Source organism: Nyctereutes procyonoides, unplaced genomic scaffold, assembly GCF_905146905.1.
Source record: "Nyctereutes procyonoides isolate TBG_1078 unplaced genomic scaffold, NYPRO_anot_genome, whole genome shotgun sequence".
NCBI lineage: Eukaryota > Metazoa > Chordata > Mammalia > Carnivora > Canidae > Nyctereutes > Nyctereutes procyonoides.
In genome coordinates, this window is record NW_026575147.1 from 22,715,678 (window position 1) to 22,728,644 (window position 12,967).

General features: G+C 40.4%; 1 protein-coding gene across 8 annotated transcripts in view; it reads right to left on the reverse strand.

The window, feature by feature from the left end:
• Window positions 1–1,729: 1,729 nt before the first annotated feature.
• Window positions 1,730–12,967, reverse strand: part of LRIG2 (leucine rich repeats and immunoglobulin like domains 2) — an 80,691-nt gene continuing 69,453 nt past the window's right edge. For all 8 annotated transcript variants that reach the window (XM_055312294.1, XM_055312288.1, XM_055312287.1 and 5 more), the window contains 4 exons: window positions 12,446–12,895; window positions 11,681–11,830; window positions 9,195–9,485; window positions 1,730–7,027 (listed from right to left, as the gene is read on the reverse strand). In XM_055312294.1, coding sequence (XP_055168269.1) covers window positions 6,801–7,027; window positions 9,195–9,485; window positions 11,681–11,830; window positions 12,446–12,895 — 1,118 coding nt within the window. In that variant the 3' untranslated portion in view covers window positions 1,730–6,800. The remainder of the gene's footprint in view (window positions 7,028–9,194; window positions 9,486–11,680; window positions 11,831–12,445; window positions 12,896–12,967) is intronic.

Below are 12,967 nucleotides of genomic sequence, written 5' to 3' on the forward strand. Positions count from 1 at the left end.
CTAGGGATTTCAAGAAACATTGCTCGGTTGGCTAAGAGACAGCAGCAGAGGTGGCAGCAGGAATTTCCCCAGTGGAGCCTTACTTCAGCGATTACACAAGTCCGCATCAGACCCCAGTATCGGACCATGGCCCTCTCAGTGTGATGGCCCACCCGCTTCCTCTTCCTCTTCACGTAGTTCATGATGGTTTCCCCTGTAACAAAAGCCACAGGCAGCCCAACCGCAGAGCTCTTGCCAGAAGGACAACAGGACTAGAAAACAAACCGCATGCTACAAAAACTCCCATCATGCAAGCAAGCAGCTTTAGGTATGAGCTGAAAAGGTGTTTTAAGTCACTGCTTCCAGTCAGGAAGGCCTCAAGGAACAGAAGTCTGGTTCTCAGTTTCGATCATTCTAAACCAGCAAGAATAAAAATAACTCTAGAAACCAGTAAGACCAATCCCCATCATGACCTATAACCATGTAACGACACGGTTACTCTAAAAAGCAGTCAGCAGATCTGTGCCTACCATAGACTATCTGCTACTGGTCCATGACAAAGCACAGAAATCAAGAGTAACATTTAGAAACTTTAACAGCAGTTTGACAGAAATTTTATATCCATTCAATCTATAATAAAAATTATATGGTTGTATTTTGTCTTATTTTTTCTAGAAATTCACTTAACTATATTTTACAAAAGTACTGGTCCATGGCCACTAGTTCAAGCAGCATAGTGCTGGGTTACAAGCTTCTAAATACTTGACTGTGAACAAGTCTAGTAACTTAGCAGGATGAGGCTGCTTGGGCTCCAGTATATCCCCCTCCAAATAAAAAAATACAATAAAACCACAGCATTTTTCTTCATTCCACCTTGTAAGAAAAAAAAAAGATACATTGTTTTCTTATCAGGAATATAATAAAAATCAGCTTCCACTGTACATTCCAGTCCAAACTTCATCATATTGGACGTCATCAACGTCCAGAGGACCTTTTATTCAAATATTTCTGAGGACCACAGATACAATACCCCGTTCAAAACTAAAAGGTATCAGTGGGGAAAATTCTGGATGTGAGTCAGAAAATCTGGATTCAAGTCCTGGCTTTACCACCTAAAAGCTCTTTTGACATTAAGTGATAATCTCACTGAGCCAATTTCTTTAACCACAAAAGACATGGAGATTACAAATGATCTGCCCAATCTGCATCTTATGAGTGTTGTGAGATTCAAACAGAGAATGTCTGTGGAAAGTGTCCCATAAAGTGCAGAAGTACATGATGGAATATTGTGGGCCCAGCCTTCAAAGAATAAAACAGGAGCTTTTTGACAATCTCAAAAGAAATAGTACCTAATATAGTACAGTGAGGAAGCTGACCAGAATACTGATATTCCTCAGACGTTTTGCTAATTTTGAAACACACAATATGCCTTCAAATCTTTCCCTGTGTAAAAAGCACTTATTTTCTAATGAACTATTAAGTGTGTTTGTTTCCATTCTGCCAGGCATCTAGCATCACGGTGGACACAATGAGGCAGGGAAAGAAGAGCACACAGCATCAGCCCTTGGGCGGCCCACAGCTGCAAGGGTGTTCCAGGGGCAGGCTCCAGATAGTACGGGACTCAAACACAGTAGAAACCAGAGAGAGGCAATGACTCATACAACTATTTGGAGACCCTCTCAAAGAACCACAGACTTAAAAATATACCATTTCCCTCCTATACTTCAGGCAAGAGAAGACCAGAAAATCGTAATGTATTTTAGCTTTATTGGAGACATAGTACAGTAGACAGACAGGTAGACAAACACATGCCTTATAAAATATACATTCTCATGTGTGAGAAAATATAAATAGATACTAGGGAAGGACCACACGGAACAACTTGGCTTATAACTCTCTTTTGGTACATCTAGTACCAGGGCTGCTCAGACTGACGTCCTCTGATGGGAGAAAGGGGAAACAGAAGAAATAGTAGGTAGAAATAGTCTATGGATCAAGAGGCCACTTTAAGTAGCCAAGAGATATTCCAAGAGCACTTGACCACCTGATGATCAATTCTCTTTCAAAACAGTTGGGAGTTGATAAAAGATCACTTTACTCTTTATATCTAAAAACAAGCTCAAATCAAGTTGTTTTTTCATCATCACCCCACCCCACCCATTGGTGGAGATTATTAGGACTGCTAAGAAACATTCAACACACAACTTTGGAGCACGTCCAAATATTATTCTCATACACACAGACGCACCCACATGCATGCACACAGACACACACATATATCCCTACACACACATATATCCCTACCTCTTATTACCCACAAAATCTTCAGATGATTTGTGGGCTTGCAGGTGTTGTTTTGTATGGAGCAGCTTGTAATATTATCTCTTAATTTAGAACTTAAGATATTTTTGTCAACAAATCAGGCAGTTGTCCAAAAAAGAAAAAAAAATGAAGGCTAACTGATGTTGGTTTAGACTATACTCTAAACAAAACAGTTCTAAGTTAGAAGCAGGAGGGGAGGACATCTGCCAGACAGAACTGGGAACGAGAACATATCATAGAAGAATGAGACATTCCCTGCATTTTTGTTGCCAAAAATCTCAGCTCAACCTTGTAAGGCCCACACAATTACCTCTGTAATCTGCATTAAGAAGCAAACTCAGAAATGGAGCACATAGCAAAAAATTGCAGTATATTTACTTCTGTTGCTCCATTACCTCCTGGAATTTTGTGGACTTTTTTTTTAAATTTTATTTATCTATTCATGAGAAACAGAGACAGAGAGAGGCAGACACACAGGTAGAGGGAGAAGCAGCTCCATGCAGGGAACTTGATGTGGGACTCGATCCTGGGTCCCCAGGATCACACCCTGGGCTGAAGGCAAGCACTAAACCACTGAGCCACCCGGCTGCCCAATTTCTGTGGATATTAAAATGATTGGAAAAGGCTAGAACGCACTTGAGTTATATACTGGGTGAAAGGCTAAACACCACAATTCCAACCCCATTCCAACTGGAGTCCTGCTAAGAAGAAACAGGAATAAAAATTAAAGAGTAAAAATGAGGGTTATAATGCATTATATAGGTTATTAAAGTTTTTATTATGGTAATGCCATTTGTGTAACTAGTTATAGACTTTAGATAAGCCCAGACTTTCATGTTTTCAGCCATTAACCCAGAAGAGGCTCCTTCTGTTAACCAAAAACTAAAACTCTTTAGCTGAAAAAAATTTCTTAAGTGCTCTATACTTACTGCATATAAAGGATTTTGAAGGAAAAAAGTTTTAGAACTGTTGGATTGCTTCTCGAAATTTCCAATGATAAAACTGAGACCTAAAAGTCATCTTGCTCATTCCATTCTCAATGTAGACATTTCTTCAATGCTACTAAGATGATTATTTACCCTCCACGTGTACTTTTCCCACAAAATGCTGATTATTCTAATTATCGGACAAACCTGTTGGAGAATTAATTTATACAGAATCACTGGCAAGTGTATACTGCACCTCCCTGTTAAGTTCTGCCCCACAGAACAGGGGCAGACATAACCCATCCTCAGGAATACAGAGTGACTAATCCTGTTTCTTGGCAACACTTTAAGTAATTAAAGGCTTTAATCATATCTCCCATCTTTTAGGAAAATAGGTAACAGAGTCTATGCTGCTTGACGTCTTACTGTTGCTTTTACAGCACCAACATGGGCAGTGAGAAGGCAACTATTTTTAAATATGAAAGTTACCTTTCAGAAAAATACACATAAAACACTGTGAGAGGGCACATTAGAGGGTTTCTGATACTTCGAATCCCATAGAGCAACCTGTACAACTAGGGAAAGTGCTTTAGAAGCTGCTGAATGAATGACAGAAAGCCAAAGGCTTGGGTGTAGAACATGTGCCAGTAGGGTGTGAGTTAAAGAAGATGCTATTTCTTCCAGGTAGACTTGAAGAATCAGCCTGAGAGGGGCACAAATTAAGAGGATTTATGTAACCCTACCGATATGAGATTACCACTGGGTGAGGGGCAGAGTATTTCTCTTGGCATCTTAGTTTGCCTTGCTTGCAATGTCCCTGATTAAAGAGGCAGACATCACATTGCTGGGAAAACACTGATGAGCCACTAACCCTGTTTACAGTAGAGAGAAAAATCACTGCTTGGTCAAAAACATATGCAATAATGAAAAACTTCAGGAATTTCTTCTCCTAAGATTAGAATTTATTACATTTATTTTTATTTTTTTAAGACCTGGGGCAGGCTCTTCACGTTTAAACAAACTCTGGACTAGTCTTTTAGTTACTTCAGCAAGCTAAGGGCATCTGGAAGGACATCTCAGTCATTTGAGTTGACATTAGAGAGAAACTGGTCATTCAGGAGACCAGATTCTGACAGTCATAGGAGGAGCAGGACCACTGCTAGAACAGAGGCAGCACTCCTGTCGTCTAAGTTTCCTAGAACATTGGTTCACAGCCTGCTTTGCAGTCCTGTCACCCATGACAGCTAATGTTCACCTGCAGCCTCGCTCTAACTACACCTTTTCATTCAAGAAAAGTTCGTCAGAATTTGAGTGAAAGGAGAGGACAGTCACAAGATAACCTGTATGAGTGGATACATTTGAAAGGTAAGGGGTCACAAGCTAGCTGCAAATCAGTCACTGTGCACCCCTCAACTGATTCTGCTGCTCTGGCATGTGGCAGCATTAGCATTCAGACCTGCTGCTCTAGAGAGCAATCGGTAGTTTCCATCGAGTCAAGATTCCTTGTTTACTGAGATGGTTTCAAAACAGAATAGCTCTTCTCCTCCTGAGTATTTCTTACACTGTCCCTCCTACTATGGAGGAAGTGAATCTGGCTCAAGTCAGAGTAAGCAACATCACTCTTGTTACTCTAACAAACATTTCATGAAAGCAGCTTTTTATTAGAGTAGCATAATCCTCCTTGGTTCCTGGAGGGATCACAGATTCACAGAATGTTACAGCTGGAAAGGGCTTAAGAGCATCTAGCAGAATGCCCTCATTTCATAAATGAGAATATCAGGCTGAGAAGACACTTGCCCCTGATTGCACAGCCAGTAAGGAGCAGAGCTGGGAACAAAATCAGGTCTCCTGATTCCAAGTCAGTCCTGTACAGATTACAGTACAACCTAGTAAGGAAGAAGAGGAACCACAAGTTGAGGAGATAGGAGAATAGTGATATTTAAGAAGTTCAAAGTAAAAATAAACAGAGGCCGACAGTTTAAAAAAGCAAAGAGAGAATGGCTTGGTGGTACAAAACAGCTAAAGTGATGCAACTGCCTATGGGAGAAAAAGCTAAGATTGAAAACTAGTATGCAATTCAACTTTCTGGCAAAAAGGAAAGATATGTGAGTCTAGAGCCCCTGAAATGCACAATAACTAAGAAAGAGATATTTTCATTTAAATGATGTAAGTTATCCAGTATGCAACTGGTACTCACTAGATTGAGAGGACAGAATCTGATAGCCTAGGTAAGGAAATCTGAAAGCACAAAGAAAAAAAAGAACTTCAGTCCTTTACATTCTAGGAGAGTGTTAAATCCTTTGTTTACATAAAGCTTTTCCTATCAGAAATTCAAGAGAACTTTTTGGCTGAAATAATCACTTGTATAAAACAAGGAAAACACTAAAGCTTTAGAGTATAAGTATTTGTGCACATTTGACAACTCCCAAAAGCACTCTTCCCTTCTTAAGATACACTGTGCCTTGGTAGAAGAGATACAAAAAAATAAAAAAATAAAAAAACAGAAAAGCAGCAATCTTTGGTTTCCTCATCAACTAAGTACTTTGCTGAAAGAAGATATTCCCAAAGGAAATTTTCCTTTGTCCATGTGCACATGACTATGACAAGACTGCTAGGCTTTTGAGTCTTTTTATGCTAGAAAAGTAATATTATCTGGCACTTGTAAACAGATGGTAAATGACTAAATGTATGAATTTTTAGTTATGAAGAAAGTGGTTAATTACACCAAGACTGTGTGTTTATGTGTATGAAATCACTAAGTATCCTGCCTCTATACATATACTCCTTAACAAACACATTTTTAAAACTTTAAACAAAGTTTTTAGGTTCACTAAACCACGTTATACAAATTCTGTGGTCTGAGAAGCTGTTGTCAATATTATAATTGGATATTATATATAATTTTGGCATATCAAAAATATTTACAATGCATTGACATATGGTCAATGAATACAAAAATTATTTATAAATGTACATATATTTACAATGGGATCCCTGGGTGACAGGGATAAAAAAGAAATAATCATTCACAAGAATACAAAACCCCTTGATGTGGTAACAGTTGATCAAGCCAGGAATTCTTGTCAAAGACCTTGAATATCAAAGCGCCAGTCTCAATTAGATGCTTAAAACCACTGAAGAATCCCAGACACACTTCCCAGAGGGCTCCAGAGTTATTTCTGTTCCTTGGAAGACACTAGAACAGTGATGTTTTCTCAGAATCATTCTGCAGGTTGAGACAACCCAGCATGTTAAGCAGCAATAAAGACTCTCCCTAATAGGCAACACACAGCTGGGCACATCCCTGTGGAACCATCAGGAAGCACGTTTGTCCTGTATTTTCCTTTGCCGTGCTGCACACATTTTATTAGATATACCCATTTCTGTCAGCCGTCTCCCGTTCTTCATCAGGAGTAAGCCCAAACAAATGCCTGGCCCACCTTGGTGGGGTCAGATGTAATTGTAGGCAGGGTAAAGCAAATGCTGACTCTAGGGTTTCTTCTGAACTCTGAGGTAGTAAATACAAAATTAACTAACTTGAGTCTTTGCTCAGATTTCATCCTGGAGTGAGTTTCATGTGCCCTCTCCACCATCCTGAATGTTCCGAGTCCTACTAAAATCAAAAGTGTGATCGTGCAACCTGTAACAGGGCATGGGAGAAGTGGAACAGTCTGGGCCACTCTCTGCCAGACCTTCATTTTGATGGAGTTGTGGTCGCTCAAGGACTGGCTGCTGGGAAAACGGAGGATGAGGCAGGCCTAGTTCTTTGCTTATGTTCCACAGAGGCCGCTGCAATGTTTCTGAGAATGAAAGACAATAATCAATGGCAAGTGGAAGTTCAAAATTAATGGTTTAAAACTTAATTATTTTTTACTCAAATCCCCCCAGAAATAGATACCCAATATTCCTTAAATAAGGACATTGAGAGCAAATATATACTCCCATCTTCTTAGCAACATTTAACAAAAGGAAACAAAACAGAATCTGGAACAATGGTATTTCAAGACCTTCTACTCAGCAATCTTAACCAATTATTTACTGAAACCATGCAATACATCCTCCACTTTCATCTATTATTAGTGGTTCTGCTGCTAAAATTTAAAAATAAAATTCTTCAGACACGTGGAAACAAACTAAAATAGTATCCATACTGTAGCGAAAGTTGCATGATACAGACAAAAATCACTGATTCAACACAGCCTTTACAGCTTTAAATAACAAATGCATATGTTAAAAAAATTGTTTTAAAAATAAACTATTTCCCTCCAGTTTCTAGAATGCCAATAATTCTAACAAAATAATAACTCAAAGCAGCAATTTTAAATTAGATTATGTGTACTTTGGTTTCAAAAATATGCATTTCTCATTCACCCTATCTACTGCAGTGGTGTGTGAGCTCTTTCCCCAAATAATATTTGCTGAAAGCTATAATAAATTCATGGGGATGCATTTTGGAAGAAGTTAGGCAAACATTCTGGAAACAAACGCTCAGAAATAAAAACAAAACCCATGTGAAAAGTAAGGTAGGGCAGGGTTTCTTAAGCTTTAACACACATACAAATAACTTGGGGATCTTGTTAAAGACTCTGGTTCACTGGGTCTAGGGTGGGAACCTTGATCTGCATTTCTAACAAGCTCCTAGGTAATGTTGAAGCTGAGACCACACTCTGAGTAGTAAGGAGCTAGAGCACCCCAGGTAGGAATGAGCAATGCACCAAAGCACTCATATGCTGATTTCCTCAGTTATAGACCAAATTAGTAATTAAGCTATCCCCTACTGTTAGGAAAAGGATGCACTGCATTTTTGGTTCTACTTAACGTCTTTTTACGTGTTACCCTTTTAGGATATGGGAACACGGGTTTAAGTGTTGGCGCACTTCCTTCATAGACACTGAACTTTAAAGACAAGGGACTTAACTTCAGTGAGCAACAGTACACTTTTCTCTGATATGTGCCCTCTTTAGAAATCTTTGGTCTCTTAATCAAGAACAAGAGAGCACATCCTAAAAGTCCCACGTCAGATCATTTACTCCTGCTAGAACCATCCCTGGAAGCATCTGTAGTCCTCACTCCCACCCAATTTCCTGTGCTCTTCCATTTTAGATCAACAGGAAGGTGACAACTGATGAAAAACCTGGACAGGAAGACCCGCTCAGTAGTGTCCTTCAGGGTTTGGAAAGAGTTTTGTTTTACTGACTGAGTTGTTACCAAATGCCTCATCTGCACAATGTGACGTGTTTCTTTTCTTGGGTCATGTGGAAGAGCAGCCACTATCCCACAATTGCTTCCCCACTTCTGGCCCTGGATTATAACGCCTCACAGGCGAAAGCAAACACTGGCTAAGTGATACTGATGTTCAATATTTACCTGATAGAACAGTAACCAAATCATTTTTACACCTCCTCAGTAAAAACCTCCACCAGGGCAGCCCCAGTGGTGCAGCAGTTTAGTGCTGCCTGGAGCCCAGGGTGTGATCCCGGAGACCCTGGATTGAGTCCCATGTCAGGCTCTCTGCATGGAGCCTGCTTCTCCCTCTGCCTGTGTCTCTGACTCTTTCTCTCTCTGTGTGTCTCTATGAATAAATAAAATCTTAAAAAAAAAAAAAAATACCTCCACCAAATTATATACTCAGCATTTCCAACCCCCATTATTTAAATAAAGATGGAGGAAAAAATTAATACCTATATGAAGCTTTTTTAAAAGCTTTTTCTATGTGGCTTCTGAATTTTTAAAAGTGTGATCTTGATACTCCCACAGAAGCTGTTTCCATCCTACAGATGCAACTTCTCTATAATTCTAATCTGAAAATCTCTGGCTCTAGTTTACATCAGCTAGCAGGAACTAATTACTCTATTATACCAATTTGTTTGCTTCCTGTCAAATCAGAGTGCTACTTATATGACAGAAGGAAAAATCAAGTAGGTGAGAGTAAAAACAAAAATAAACAAAAAACACTGTGCCCTTTACCACTGCTCATCTGTGTGGAGGGAAGTTTCTTCTCATTTATCCTCTCATGGTTGGTGGGAAAGGAAGCCATCTCTCTGTCTGCTGCCAATATCAGGCTCTCCAGGGTAGGGGCATCTTGGGGAGGATGTGCCAAGTATGTCTCCTTGGGCATCTGGACCATGAGGTTGGACAGTGTCTGATCTAGAACATCTTCCTCAGCAATATAGGTGTATGGACAGTATTCTCTGGTCCTGGAGTAGATATTGGCATTGTCATAGCAATCGGAGCAAATAACCCGGGTACCAGTGCCACCTGATAACAACACAGGAAAGAATCCTTCAGTTAAGGAGTCAGCTTTGCAGATCACCAGTATTCTTCACCAGCTATGACCATTATCACACTAGCTGGCATCAATTCAGCACTTACTCGATAAATCAGGTTAAGTGTCAAGATCTTTCTGTGAATTAACAAATTTAATCCTTACAGCATCCCTATGAGGTAGGTACTATTATCTTCATTTTACAGATGGGATAACTATAACACAGAGAAATTAGGGAACTTGCTCAAAGACAAAGCTGAAATCTGAACTCAGGCACTCTGGCTCCAGAGCCCAATGCTCTTGAATGCTACATCAAACAAACTATCGTTGTCCAGTCTGAATAAGATCATGCCCAAATCGCAGCCCTGGTGGCCCAGTGGTTTAGCGCCGCCTTCAGCCCGGGGTGTGATCCTGGAGACCCCGGATCTAGTCCCGCGTCAGGCTCCCTGCGTGGAGCCTGCTTCTCCCTCTGCCTGTGTCAGCCTCTCTCTCTCTCTCTCTCTCTCTCTCTCTCTCTCTCTGTCATGAATAAATAAATAAAGAAAATCTTTAAAAAAAAAAAAAAGATCATGCCCAAATCAAGGGAACCAAGACATGGCTGCACTGTGCTACAAGACACATGTTCGGCTTAAGCAAACTAAAGCAGAGAACAAGGAATTATGATGACTTCACTTCACAAAACCTGCATTAGTTTCATGAGCCAAGGGGTTACGCAACACTCATTGCTAAGAGTTCCCCTAGAGGAAGCCTCTGATGGCCAAGAGCCTGGCCTAACACATGTGAGTAGTCTGGCAGAAGTAAAGTTTAATAAGGAGCTCCCAGGACTGTTACATGCTTTGAAAACTGCTAAAAGAGAGAAAAGACAGTGAGAAATAAAAGAGCAAGCAACTTACTCTTGATCACGCAACGGTGTTAGAACCCGAAGTTAGTTTGACCCAGAAGGCAGTGTTCTTTCCCACCAATTTCAAAGAGTAGAGGCATTTAAAGATTCTTTTAAAAGCCAGAAGTACCCTTCTTTCCATGGAAAGCCAAAATAAAATCCAATCTATCCATTAAACAGATAAATTCTGTTAATGCTCAGCCTAAAAAAATCTCTGTACAAATAGAAAAGGCCTTTCATTTATACAGTATTTGAAGTAGTACACTGATTTGTTGAAAGGATCTGTGAGAATCTTGAGAAGTACTTTATAAAATACTGCTTCTTTATTCTAAAAATGACAAAGTTAAAGCTCAGATTTGAGTAACTTGTTCATGGTCCCAGAGCTGGAAGCAGGAACTAGGAATCAAACCCAATTCTTCTATCCCTAGTTCACCTCCCTGAGTTCTGTCACTCCCTGTGAGAAGGGAGGAATGGGGGAGAGAAATAGTACTGAGAAGTTGGGTTCATTTAATTAGGAAATTTTGTATCTCCTTGAAGTTCTCCAACATATACTGAGAATCATCACTGCCTTTTAAACTTCAGTGAGTAGCACCTGTCAGGAGACACAAACCTCTCCTGGATATGGTCTGAAGAATACTCATGCCTTAAAAAAATAAGACACCTCAAAAGAGTTTCTAGAGCATCTCCTTCTCACAAGAATACTTCGGTTTAGGAGTGTTGCTGGGTATACCAATCCTTTGTTTTGGAATGTGTTTCTCCTTTCTGTCAGATGATCTTCTCTGTTAAGACTTCAGTCAACTTCCATCTGATTTTGCAGGGAGCCAAATGTTTTCACTGAGTATCTTACTTTGGAATGTTGCCTCAGGGGGTTGCTGGCTGAGTGGCTCAGTCAGGTGAGCATTTGCCTTCGGCTCAGGTCGGATCAAGCCCCTCATCAGGCTCCCTGTTCAGCAGGCTGCCTGCTTCTCCCTCTCCCTCTGCTGCTCCCCCTGCTTGTTCTCTCTCTCTCTCTCAAATAAATAAGTAAAATATATTTTTAAAAAATTTTTGCCGGGGCACTGGAGTGACTCAGTAGTTGAGCGTCTGCCTTTGGCTCAGGTCATGATCCTGGGGTTCTGGGATCGAGTCCCACATCAGGCTTCCCCTGCATGGGGCCTGTGTCTCTGCCTCTTTCTGTGTGTCTCTCTCATGAATAAATAAAATCTTAAAAAAAAATGTTGCCTCAGGTTAGTGGGGAAAACCATACACTGAAAAATAAACTCAACAGAATAGGTGGTAACCGTAAGCATATACAACCAAGATCCTTACCATCAGTGCCCTTGTGTAAATATCCATTAGCAGGAGGCATAAGTTGCTGATGACTGCCTGCCTCAGAGTGGCTGTAGCCTTCCTGTGGCTCCGACAGTGTTCCTTGGGAAGACAAGTAGCTGGGAATGTCTGCAGGCAGATTAAGCTCCTCTGTAAAAGAGAGATCTGTAACTTTCAAATAAAGTCAGGCAACACTCGGAAGACTATTGTGCAAATGTGCTTCACTCTGATACATCTACTGGCCAGGAAATGTTATGCACCTAGGAACTCAACAGGTCTTAGAATTTCCCCAAAGAACTATTTCTCGCTGAAATTCTTTTCAAAGTTTCATTTTAAAAGTACTACTAAAAGAGGCAAAACCTAATGTCTGAAATCTTATCCATACACATACTTTCACAATCTATCGACAGAGCCTCTTCTCTTTCAGGATTTCAGGGGAGGGGTATGAAAGATTGATCCCAGTCAGAAGGGCTCCATTCTTCCCCCACAGAGAAGCGAGGATGGAAATAAGCTTTAGGCATTAAAGAAAAAAGGTGCACATGTAATGTGTTTATAAGAGCAAAGTTTTGGGGCACTGTCTATAAATTATTCAAATTATTCATCAGAGAGGTTCCATTATACCAAGGAAGTAGGACATTTTAACAGAAAACTCCTCCTACCACACATAAAGTGTCAAAGTTCATAGCTTTTTATATTTTACAATAAATCCTATACTACGTTCCTTACTCAAGTACAAGCCATAGGTGTCAATTGGGTACCACTCACCTGTGTTTGTGATACTATAGTCTTCATTCTTCCTTCTCATGTGGTAAATAACAATGACCCAGATCAAAGAGGTGCCCACAACACAGCAAACCACAACAATGATGACAATGCCAACTGTGGTCCAGCCATCATCTTCATGCCCAGTGCTACTCTGGGAAGAGTCACAATTGGGGGATGAAATGACATTTAGGTAAATGTGACCACGTTCTGTCCCAAGGGTATTAGACATAATGCAGGTATATTTCCCTGCATCTTCCTGGCCAGCATCAACAATGATGAGAAGCTGATTTGCTGCAGCAAAGAAGTGCCGTTCTGTCACCAGCAGTGGCCCGTCATCTTTGGTCCAATTGAGGCGAGGGGAAGGACTCCCTCCAGCTATGCACTGTAATACTGCAGTTTCACCTCGGGTTACTGTCTTGTCCTCCAGGGGTCTGATAAATGAGGGTGTCTCTAAGAGAAAGATGCATAAAAAAACCATGTTAAATAGTTTTATTTCTTAAACCTACTGAATTAGATAAATGA